The sequence below is a fragment of the Equus asinus genome, chromosome 2 (assembly GCF_041296235.1).
Source record: "Equus asinus isolate D_3611 breed Donkey chromosome 2, EquAss-T2T_v2, whole genome shotgun sequence".
Lineage (NCBI taxonomy): Eukaryota > Metazoa > Chordata > Mammalia > Perissodactyla > Equidae > Equus > Equus asinus.
Window position 1 is genome coordinate 154,893,697 of NC_091791.1, and position 11,264 is coordinate 154,904,960.

Sequence of the window (11,264 nt, forward strand, 5' to 3'; positions counted from 1 at the left end):
TCTGCCTGGGGTGGACCACTTTTGCCTAGACCTGTCCTGTAACCTCTCTCTGTTGACAGTGGCTTCAGAGGGGGCTGGCACAGGGCACCTGTCTGATCTGCCAGGTCTCTGTGTCTTCCACCCCTTGACTGGCACTTGTGCCACCCTCCCCCTCTGCTGACCTCTGCCTGGTCCCCGCAGTTTAGGCGTGGCCTCCCTCCCCAGCTTAGCCAGCTGCCTTCAGGGTCCCTGCCAGCAAGCGCCACCCTCACAGCGTTTCCAGCTTGCCTCTGACCCTCTGCCCTGCACTCTGGGGTGACCTGGAGGATTCTTCAGGTCCCAGAGGGCAGGCAGGGCCCTGGATTCGTCTCCCTACCTTTTCCTTAATCCACGACTGTACCCTCCTTCCCTGGGTCCCCAGGCTCTGGGTCTTCCAGTCAGCCCTTCTCTGCCCACCCTCGCCGCATTCAGAAGCTGGGCTCATTGGGAAACTGTTCCCTCAGCATCTGTAGAACTTCTTCAAGAAGAGAAATCCCCAGGTCCACTTTGAAGGAGAAGAAGGGATCATTAAGGTCTGGAGCCCGTGTCCCCTGGAAGGGGGGAGTGTCCAGAAGGTCCTCCTCGGAGCAGTGGTGGAGGGTGCCCGCCAGGGAGAGCGCTGAGGGCAGGGTAGCCGAGTAGGCAGCAGTGTAGGCAGGTGTCGGCTCCAGGATGTTGGGGCAGCTGGAGCTCTCTCGGTAGAGACGCGGGGGCTTCGGGGGGGCCAGCAGGGTGGCCCGGGGCTGCTCATCTCCCCACAGTGGCAGGCGCCGGCCATCTGGCCTCCCTTGCAGCTCCCGGATGACCTCTCGGTTGCTGTACTCCTCATGGTCCCCGCCAGCTGTGCTGGCCTGGCTAAGCACACTGCCCTGTCGCCGGAGTCGTCGTGGCCGCCCCAGGCTCAGCCGCTTGAAGAAGGAGGCGTTGCGGAAGGAGCCTTTCCGCCAGGTCTCCATGGGACCCCGGGGAGCCAGCAGACAAGCCTGGTACCTCCGAAGCCTGGTCAAGAGCAGCCGCGGGCCATTTGGTTCCCTGCTGGAGCAGTGACTGTCAGGAATTGGAGAGATGGCCCTACTGGGCCCGGAGCAGGGGCCTCCAGGTTTCTGCTCAGCATAGGCCTCTGGCCAGCATCTTGGATGGTGAGATGAGGCTGCAGGAGGAGGGTGCTTTTGTCCAGGAGAGCAGAGAGCTGGGAGTTTCCCAGAGGGACAGGAGTGGCCTGGTCACTTGATAGGACAGTAGAAAAAACCCCAAGAGGAAGAAGCAGCACTTACTGGAGCCAGAGTGAGGGCTGCTCCCGTGGAGTCAGAGATGGATCTTCTCAGCTGGCGGGGGCAGCCTGTGCTCCTTGGCCGGCACTGGGCTCCTCATGGCCCTGCTCACCTTCCCTCCCTGGCCCCTGCACCCATGTCCAGAGCAGCACAGGGCTGTGCTGTCTGCTGCGGCTGGGGACTCTGATGAGTGGCTTGGCTGTTTGTGCCTGTGTGTGGCAGTGGAGCTGTGTTATTGTTTGCAGCTGAGTCAGTCAGGTGGGAAGCTGGGTTTCGTGCTGAGGTAATTGCAGCATCCGCAGGCAGGGATTGGGCAGCCCGGGCCAACACCCCAGGGCACTGGGGAGCTTAAGATTCCTCTGGGGACTCATGTGGGGGCAGCCTGCTTTATGTGTCACCACGCGGCCTCCTTTTTCCCCACAGGCCCACCACCCTGGGCAGGCCAGACTCCCCAGCCCCCAGTGTGTCTGGGAGGGAGGAGCCCAGGGAGGGTGGGAGTTAATTGAAAGGCAGGCATGTGGAACAATTGTTGGGGAAGGAAGAGAGACCTGTCCCTGGTGCGAGTGACTCAGCCCTGGGGCCTGGTGACAGGCCCTCATTAGCAGAACCTGCAGGTATAGGGAGAAAGAGGCAGAGGGTGTGTTCACGGGGAACAGCCCCGTGCCTGTAAAGGGTTGGCTCCGCCCAGGGCTGGGCTCAGGCACACCAGGGTGACTCCACGTTTTCTTGGCAGAGCAGCATTACCTTGGGGGGGTGGAGAGAATTGCCCTCCCTTTGGCCTGACACCCAGTCTAGCCGCTCATTTCCTTATCCCTCCTTGATTGACCCAGATGGCCTCAGAGCAGGGGAGAGCAGTTGAGGTCCTGGGTCCTGCTGCCTCCTACTCCGCTGTGCTCCAGCCCTTCCCCTCCGGCTGCCCAGGGTCCCTCCTCTTGGAGGGGGCTGGGCCACATGGGGCTGCCCTGAATTTCAGCGGTGCTCTGGGCCAAGCTTAGGAAGTGGGTCTGGCTGGGAGGGCAGCTCTCCTCAGAGCTGCTGCTGCTGCAGTCTGGGAAGGAGGAGGGGTGAGGCCGTGGGCAGGGACAGGGGCATCTGAGCTGCATACCACTTCCCGGTTTTGTACACCCCTTAGTCCAAACCAGTTGGCCAGGGCCTGGCATCTTAACTCCAGCCACTCCCTTCTTACTCCCCAGGTCACTGGCCACCAGCCTTTCCCCCTGGCTTATTCCATGACAGTGCCCCAGCTTGGTGTACCGCAGAAGAGGGCTCAGCAGTGTCCTCTTCTGTGCAACCCCCTGGGCCTGGCTGGCTTCTCTGCCAGTTCAGGTGGGCTTCACACTTCACACAGCTTCAGCTGCACTGAGGGAGGAAGAGATTTAATTCCCACTGCAGACCTTATCAGGGCATGGGGTTGGCGGCTCAGGGCTCTGCCGTAGAGCTGCCTCTCCACCGCACAGCCTTGGCCCATTGAGGTGACTGTTTATTATTCTTTTGATTATTAAAATATAGCACTCTTTAATCCCCTGCACTGTGCTGGCAAGAGCATAAAAGAAAAAGCCACGAGCCCTGCCCTGCAGGAGCCCTGGTTTGTGTTTTTAGGAGGCAAGCCGGCCTCTTGCTTGTCTCTCTCCTCCTAGGGTGGGGCTGATTGAGGCTGTCTAGGGTGGGGCTCCCTGCTCCTGCGTCCTCAGCAGGAGCCAGGCCACAGGGAAGGTGGGCAGCTGGGAGGGGGCAGAGCGGAGTGGATTCCTGCACCTTTGACAGCCTCCCTTCACTGGAATCTGTGAGAAGCAGAAACCACAGGGTGGAGGAAGTGAGTGTCAAATAAAGGGCTGAGAGGAAGTGAAGGGAGCCGAGGGCCTAGGAAGTGATTCACCCGGGAAGGATGAAGCCAAGCTGACTGTAGATGCGAAGGGCCTGGGAAGGAGAGGTGGCGGGGATAACTGGTTGGGTGGGCTGAAGGGGAGCCAGCTGAGCAGTGGGCCTGCGGCCACAGGCCTGCCTGCTCGGAGGGAATGTGGGGGAGTCGGGGTCGCAGGCTGTTCCGGGGTCCTCCCCTTCCTGGCATCCTCCCTCCTTGACTCTTGACTGCAGCTCTGCCTCGTCCCTGTCCTCCGGGTCTGGAGCTGTGCTCTGCTGCCCTTAACCCCTCCCTGTCCCCACTCTGTCCCCCAGGGCTCAGTGCGGTCTGAGAGGGACTATGAGAGCCTCGTCATGATGCGCATGCGCCAGGCAGCTGAGCGGCAACAGCTGATTGCCCAGATGCAGCAGGAGGACAAGGCGGCGCAGCCCACGTAGGCACCAGCGTCCAGGCCTCCCCACCACAGCCCTTTTCTTAAATACCACCAATAAACTTTCTTTTTTTTTAAGTCTTCCTCTATTGCATACATAGCTGTAGGGTGCTGGCTTGCTCAAGTGTGGCCCTGGTGTCTGCGCTCTGCCTCAGAGGGCCCCACCCAGGCCTGCCTCTCCCCCGAGTGAGCGGGCAGACCCCAGAGAGGCGCTCCCTGTGGTGAGAGTCAGTGCGCCAGCAGAGGAGCAGCCGCTCATCACAGCCCTTTATTGGCTTGGACCCGCTGTGCAGGATCCACCCACCCAGTCCTGGGCCCATGCTCTGCCCAGCTCCCAGCCAGGGGCGGCCTGGCTCTCACTGGCCCCTTCGGCCTGCCCACAGAACATGGCCTCTTCCAGGGCCCTCTCCAGATGTGAAGCTGGAGGGACAGCAGGAACACCAGGGCAACGGGCCCTGCCCTCCCTCCGGCTGAGGCAGGTTTCAGAGAAGGCCACTCACTGCCCAGTGCTTCCGGGCCCAGGAGAGTGATGATTTGGGAAGAGAAGGGCAGGGTAGTGAAGTGAGGCGGGGGTTGGGGCCAGTGGCAACCACTCGAAAGAAGGGGTGCCCCGTCTGCTCCTCGGTGTGAGGGGGTCACTCCTTGTGCAGGCACCACACCAGCGTCTGGCCCACACCCGTCATGCTCAGCACACGGAAGCCCCTGCGTTCCAGCTTGTCCAGGACTATGCGAGGAGGGTCATTGACGTAGTACTCACAACTGCAAAGAGGGGGCAGCATGAGCGGGTACACAGTGCGAGCTCCCCCTACAACTACAAAGCTGGTATCTGCTGAAGACGAGGCCTGGTCAGGAACACTCACTGCAGCTGGGAGCCAAGCTCAGTGCACAGTCCCCACACCCTCCCCTGGCTTTGCAGGCATGAGCCCATCCTCCTAACAACCTAAGGAAGTCACCACTTTCCCACCGTCTGACAGATAGTAGAACCCAGACACCCCACGACCCCTCACGTGCCCTGGGCCACTGCTCTATTCAGGAGGAGTGGCCTGCTCTCCCTGGCTCCTCCCCCAGGCCTCTGCCTGCTCTGGCTGCCCTGCAGTCCTGGAGCAACGGGCTGGCCCCTAATAGCTCCTGGCTCTGGGTGCCGCTTCCAGGCATGGGAAAAGCTTGGTTTCTCTTCTTTCAGGGTTGATTCTGAAGGGCCATCAAGCGGATAAAGGGCTCAGGCCCCAAGCCAGGCATCTTGAGACAAGTGCCTTGAGGCAAAAGGATGGGGTTGGTGGCTTCAGCCCTCCAACCTGGCCCAAGGGGCTGGGGCCAGCTGGCCTCCTTTCTCCTGGCTTTGAACTGGGACTCCTTCTGCCAACCCCTCTCAGGAGTTTGGAACCTGTGGAGCCAGAGTTCCCCCTGCCTACAGAGGAAGCGGTGAGGGGGCAGAAAAGGAAACAGCGCTCACTGTTCAGACGTGGAACTGGTGGGGAGGCTGCCAAGGAAAGTGGCCAAGTCCCCAGGTAGCAGCTGAGCCGAAAGTAGGACCCAGGCTGCCTGCTCCCTGTTTCTAGGGCTTCACTTTGTTACTCAGCTGGCTCTTCAAGACAGAAACCTTTCTCTCTCTGCCTGTCTTTGCCTTGATGGGCTCCCGCTTGGAGCAAGGCAGGGCAAGGAACAGTCCTCTAGGGAGTCCTATGCCCAGGGAATCAGGCTCTCTCCTGGGACTTTGTCCTGGGGTCCTCTTGTGAAGGGAGGGCCAGTGGGAAAGCTTTCAGAGCAAAAAAAAGCTCAGGGAGCTATGGTGAGGCCATAGACGGGGACCCCCCCCTGCAGAGGTCAAAGCCCCAGGATGCAGGACAAGGGGCTCCAAGGCTGACCCTGGGCTTGATGGTTGTGTAAAGGGAACAGGGACAGACAGGCCTGGGGCTGGTGAGGAGAAGATACTTAGCAATGCCGCTACTTACAAGTTGTTTCCTAGGACACTTCTTTTTGAGGCCCCTAGATGCTGCATCAGCTCCGGATCTGAGTGCTCATCGCCCACCATGGTGGGGCCCACCTCCTGCAAGGGAAGCCACAGCGGCTGCTCGGCTGCTGCCAGGGAGAGCTGGCAGGTCTCACGTCTCCGTCCTCCCCTGCTTGCTGGCCCTGAGCCAGCTTCAGTGAAGGGCTAGAGGGGGTGTGAGGAAGCTTGGGGGCTGAGCACAAGCTGGGAAGCGGTGGGGCCTGTCAGTAATCAGGCCAAGCAGTGTGGGGCCTCTCTAGCCCCTCCTTGCCGAGCTGGGCATTGCCCAACTACTGGCACCTGCATGCCAGGCACCACCATCCGTGTTTGTGTGTAGCAGAATCACCTGGAGAACAGAGAGATGAAGACATACCTCCACACAAAAACTTGTACACCAAGGTTCACAGCGGCATTACTCGTAACAGCCAAAAAGTAGCAACAGCCTAAATGTTTGTCAGCTGATGGATGGATACATAAAATGTGGTATGCCCATACAATGGAATCTTATTTAGCAATAAAAAGGAATGAGTACTGACCCATGCTACAATATGGATGAACCCTGAAAACATGCAAGTGAAAGAAGCCAGGCACAAAAGACCAAATATGACAGAAAGTAGATTAGCAGTTACCTAAGGCTGGGGGGCTCAGGAAATGAGGAGTGACGGGTAAGATCTGAGGTATGGGTAAAGGGTTTCTTTTTAAGGCAATGGAAATGTTCTAAAATTGATTATGGTGATGGTAGCACAACTCTGAACATCCTAAAAAAATAAAAAGCCATTGAATTGTACATTTTAAATTGGTGAATTCTATGCCTATATGTATTTTATATCAATAAAGCTGCTATCTTAAATAAATATATATATATATATATATATATATATATATATAAAGAATTGCCTGAGAAGGAGCACTGAATTCCCCAGCCCCAGGCTGATACAGTGTTTCAGGAGGTCTGGGAAGGGGCCCAGGAGTCCACATTTTAACACCTGCACAGGTGACTGGCCCTCACACCATCGCCCTAGGTCACTGCCAAGACCCCTGCGGTCAGGCGCCGAGCTCACCTGCTATCTCTTTCATCCCAAGGAAGCTGTGTACCCGCTGAGGGATCACCCAAGCACGGGGAGTGGGAAGGGGCAGAGAAGCATCCTGCTGCCCAGCTGGGGGACCCAGTCTTATCATTCTGAAGCTAAAAGGGGACTCCTGGGGCGACCAGCACCTTCTCAGACCAGGAAATTGCGCAGAGAGAAAGGGGCGTGACTTCTGACTGCTGGCCGGTGTTCTCCCCACCTCTAACCCTAAGGCCTGTCTCCCCTGGCTTCTTCACGAGCAGGAAATTCTTTCTTCTCTTCCTTTCCTAGGGCCTCGGATCGCTCTTCCTGGAAGTGCCTATGGGTGCAGCTAGTGGCTGTGGATGGGCCAGGCACTTGGCACAGGTATTTTAGTGCCTTAGCACGTCCTTTTCTTTTCCAAACCTCTTTCCCTCAGGTTATTTCACTTTTTCCCCCCTGCAGAGCGGTTCTGTGTGGAGCAGTGGGTGCTGCACGGTGAGGCCAGGGCTTCCTGGGTCCCTCCCGGAGGCTCGGACCTCCCGCGACAGGTAGGACAGGAGCCGCAGGTGCCCGGCGCTCGGTCGGGCGCGGAGGCGCACGCACCCGGCCTCCTTCGCGGCCCTGGAGGCGCCGGGCTGGCCAGAGCTCCCCGAGTGCTGGGACCCGAGCAGAGTCCGGTCTCCAGGCTCCCTCCCAGCGGCCCGAGGGGGCGTGTCCCGGGCGGCTTCCGGGTCCAGGCACCCCCCCCTCCCTCCCCCCCCGGGAGGGAGGCGCCTCGGTGCTGCCGCAGCCCCCTCGGCCCGGCCAGCGCCAACTCCAGCCGGCCGGGCGCCGGGTACTCACCATGCGGATCTGGGTGCTGATGAGCAGGTAGGGCATGGTGCGCGCGTCCCGGCCGGGCTCCCACCCTCGGTTTTAGGCCGGCGCCCTCGCCAGCTCCTCGGGCTCTGGGACTGCGACCCGCCGCCGCGAGTCCCGTTACTCCGGCGCTGGCCTCGGGCGGCGCCAGTCCGGGTGCGCCCGGCCCGTGACCGCCGCGGCCGGCCAATCAGGAGCGGGCGCCGTGACGCGCCCAGGCCCTCGGCGACTCGGGCCCGCCCCCTGCCCTCTGGGCAGCGCCCTGGGACATGGGCTGCGACCACGGCTTCCACCGGTCGTCTGGCCGCCAGGAGGGGTGCGTGTTGGGGGGGGGGGCCGCTCCCGCCCCCGCAGCCTGGAGGCGGGGTGGCCCGCCGGGCTCGGCCGGCTGCGGCGGGCCGTGGCGCCATGTGCGCGTGTCGTCCTTGCGCCCTCTTACTGCAACGCCTCCAGTAACAGGTTCCAAAGTCCTGCTGGTCCCCGCCCTCGTCCCTGCGAAGCAGAGCAGGGAGCCAACGACGACCCCGCTGAAGCCTCCTAAGCTCCAGCTCACCCCACTCAGCGGTTGGGGTGATTTTAGCAGATCCCCACTTCCCGTCCCCAAGACACGGTCTCCAGAGACGACTTCAGCGCGCGGGAGAGAGGGGTAGGAGGCTTGAGGCCACAGCTGAAATGCCGTCTCGGCTGCACTGCGCATTCCGGCCTCCCCGACGGTAATGCCCAGTCCAGCGGCGGAGCCTCGCATTTCTGTGGCCCTGTAGGTGAATCTGTAAAGGAACTGAGCGCTTGGCCGGGTGCCCGCCTGGAGGGACTCAGCCCAACCGATCCTGGCCCTGCGTTCCGACGGCTTCCCGCGATGCTGGAGAAAGGTGGCGCACGCGCGGGAGAACTCAGGACAACACTTGGGGCAAAACAAAGCTCCCCGCCCCGGGCACCAATGAGAGGGCAGCGAGTTCACCTCCACGCGTGCACGCCCTCGTCTGGATGTATCAAAATGCGACAACTCTACATTCCTTACCTGCCTTGTTGTGATTGGTTCTCTAAAAAAACAAAGCAAAACAACAGCCTGTAACGTGCCCTCCCTGCCCTTGAAAACTCTTCATTGAAGGGCGCTTACAGAGCCTCCAGCACTTGGACAAGATGCGGAGAGCGCTCTAAGGGAACTGGGAAGTTGTAATCCTAAAGGATCCTTACTGGTCTAATTTGTTACTCTGCAGTCTCTACCCCTCTTCTCTACCTCCAGAACTAACATTTTAGCTAGAGAGAGAAGGCACATTCCTGCGTAGCTGGCCTGTGGGGTAGTGGTTAAGTTCGCATGCTCCACTTTTGCAGCCCCAGTCATGGGTTCGGGTCCACGGCACAGACCTATACATGCTGTCAAGCCATGCTGTGGCGGCATCCCACATACAAAATGGAGGAAGATTGGCACAGCTGTTAACTCAGGGCGAATCTCCCCCCTCACTCACCCCCCCCACACAAAAAAACGTATTCGTGCTTAACAAAAGGTTTGTTAAACTGACAAAGGATTAATCCCCAACACATATAAAGAACTCCTACAAATCAATGAGAAAAAAGATAAATCAGTAGAAGAAACATGGGCAAATGACTAGAACAGGTACTCTCAAAAGAGAGAATGGAACTGGCCAATAAACGTACAACACGATGTTCAGTATCATTAGAAATCCCAGAAATGCAAATTAAACTACAGTTTAAACCACAGTCAATACTGCTTTAATGATTTGCACAGACACACACAAAATCTGTAAACGTCAAGTATTGGTGAAGATCTCTAACAACTGGAATGACTACTGTTGGGATTGCAAATTGTTATGATTGATACAATCACCTGGGAAAACAATCATCTAGTAAAGCTAGATGCCTCCCGGGTGACCCAGCCAGACCTCTCCCACATCAACCTCAGAAAAACTCACTGACACGCATCCAGGTCCATGTGCAAGAATATTCCTAACAGCGCTGTTTGTAATGAGGAAAAAAACTGGAAACAGTCCTTATAGCCATCAAAAGTGGAGTAAGTTTTTGGTTGCTTCATGCAGTGGGCACTGTATAGCAGTGAAAGTGCTGAGTGAAAAAGCAAGTCTTAGAAAAATATAGAATAATCCTATTTACATAAAGCTCACAAACTTGCAGAACTAAACAATATATTGTTTGGGGATAAAAACATGTGGCCAAATTATAAAGAAAAGTAAAGGAATGATAAATGTAATAGTCAGGGTACTGGTCACCTCTGAGAGAAGGGAAAGGAACAGGATGGGGACAGACGTGCAGGGGTCTTAAAAGGCAAAAGTGATGTTCTCTTCCACTAGGATATGGGTGCAAAGAGTTATAAATGTACTCAATCTTTCTACATGTATTATAAATACTCTTTTGTAGCCATTAAATATTTTGTAAGAACAATTAAAAAATAAAAATAATTTTTTTAAGTGTCAAGTACCTTAGAGGTTAGACACAAGGGGTAAAGCCACTAGCCCAAGGCATTTGACCCTGTCTCCTCTCTTGGGAGAGCCAAGTAGATAAGGCTCTCTCGTTCTGGCCAGAGAGCAGAGCAGCAGTTAGGGGTCCGCTCTGCTCTCTGCTCTCTCAGGTTGGGCTGTGGAGGGTTGGGGGGAGATGGAAGGGCAGTGCATGTCTCAGGCTGCCAGGGCTTTATTACATTTGCAAAGCTGATCTGCAGATGCAGTGTAAGATAGAGAGCTCCATCCAGAATTGCTCACCCCGTGCTGAATGCCCTGGCAGCCACCTACTCGCCAGATAACATCTTTAATATCCAGGGGGAAATGAATTCCCCTGCTTGGTCTGCCCATCTGGCCTTGCCTCTTGCCACAATCAGTCTGGCAGATCTTCCTCCCCTGCAAAAAGAAGAGAAATTGTTCTTCCACAACTCCGCTTTTCATCATGAAAGCATCGTCTGAGTGGCAGGGCCTGGGTATTGGTCATTCCTTCTTGCCTGCCTTCCTCTATTCAGCTTTCATGGGTGGCTTCTGTATTAGAGCTGTGCTAGGCACAGGGGACGAGGAGATGAATTAGGCGTGAACCTCATCCTGAAGAGGGAGCGGTCCAGTGGGGTAGACAGATAGAAAGCAAATAATCAGGCACCAAGTGTAATGGAGGTAATGGAGCCTCAGGAGCAGAGAAAGATAAAAAGATTAATTCCACCAAGGTGGTGGCCTGGGAAGATTTCCCGGATGAAATGAATTTTTATTACCTCTAAAATAAAGTTAATATTTTTTCTTATTACAAGAGAAACGCATGCTTATTTCAGAAAAATGAGGAAAAAAATGTGGAAAAGGATACTAAAAACACTCTTTTCTCATCATCAAGACAATCATAGTTAATAATCCCTTAGTATATCTCAAGAGGTACTAATTGAACTGAATCCTTAAAAAGGAGTAGAAGGTACTGGTGAAGTTCTATTCCTTAAGCTGTGCGGTGGGTACCTCACTGCTTTTAAATTAGTCTTTAGAATGTATATATAAATTAAATGTACTTTTTTTTTTTTTGAGGAATTTTTTATTAGCCCTGAGCTAACTACTGCCAATCCTCCTCTTTTTGCTAAGGAAGCCTGGCCCTGAGCTAACATCCATGCCCATCTTCCTCTACTTTATATATGGGATGCCTACCATAGCATGGCTTTTGCCAAGTAGTGCCATGTCCGCACCGGGATCCTAACCGGCCGGGCTGCCAAGAAGCGGCAGGTGCGAACTTAACCACTACGCCACTGGGCTGGCCCCCTAAATGTACTCTTATATGTGTAAAGTATCTCACAATT

The 11,264-nt window shown here is 56.3% G+C and overlaps 3 protein-coding genes across 5 annotated transcripts in view; 1 reads left to right on the forward strand and 2 right to left on the reverse strand.

Moving 5' to 3' along the window:
* DNAJC17 (DnaJ heat shock protein family (Hsp40) member C17) overlaps nucleotides 1–7,309 on the forward strand; it is a 39,852-nt gene extending 32,543 nt beyond the window's left edge. The window contains exons 11-12 of one of the 2 annotated variants that reach the window (XM_044765135.2): nucleotides 6,929–7,003; nucleotides 7,082–7,309. In XM_044765135.2, coding sequence (XP_044621070.1) covers nucleotides 6,929–7,003; nucleotides 7,082–7,171 — 165 coding nt within the window. In that variant the 3' untranslated portion in view covers nucleotides 7,172–7,309. Of the gene's footprint in view, nucleotides 1–3,464; nucleotides 3,721–6,928; nucleotides 7,004–7,081 lie in introns of those variants that run through there. The other variant, XM_044765137.2, reaches the window with a different exon arrangement.
* C2H15orf62 (chromosome 2 C15orf62 homolog) lies at nucleotides 447–2,789 on the reverse strand. Its single transcript, XM_014840741.3, has 2 exons — nucleotides 1,293–2,789; nucleotides 447–1,168 (listed from the first exon to the last, which is right to left on the reverse strand). Exon 2 carries the CDS (start codon nucleotides 972–974, stop codon nucleotides 447–449), a length of 528 nt encoding a protein of 175 aa, XP_014696227.1. The 5' UTR covers nucleotides 975–1,168; nucleotides 1,293–2,789.
* Nucleotides 3,836–9,028, reverse strand: GCHFR (GTP cyclohydrolase I feedback regulator). Of its 2 annotated transcripts, XM_014840742.3 has the most exons (3): nucleotides 7,463–7,901; nucleotides 5,533–5,627; nucleotides 3,836–4,339 (listed from the first exon to the last, which is right to left on the reverse strand). In XM_014840742.3, exons 1-3 carry the CDS (start codon nucleotides 7,496–7,498, stop codon nucleotides 4,216–4,218), a joined length of 255 nt encoding a protein of 84 aa, XP_014696228.1. In that variant the 5' UTR covers nucleotides 7,499–7,901; the 3' UTR covers nucleotides 3,836–4,215. The 2 variants fall into 2 exon arrangements, with proteins under 2 accessions (XP_014696228.1, XP_070359658.1); XM_070503557.1 differs by lacking the exons at nucleotides 3,836–4,339; nucleotides 5,533–5,627 and adding an exon at nucleotides 6,150–6,328 and having other exon boundaries at nucleotides 7,463–9,028.
* Nucleotides 9,029–11,264: the final 2,236 nt, after the last annotated feature.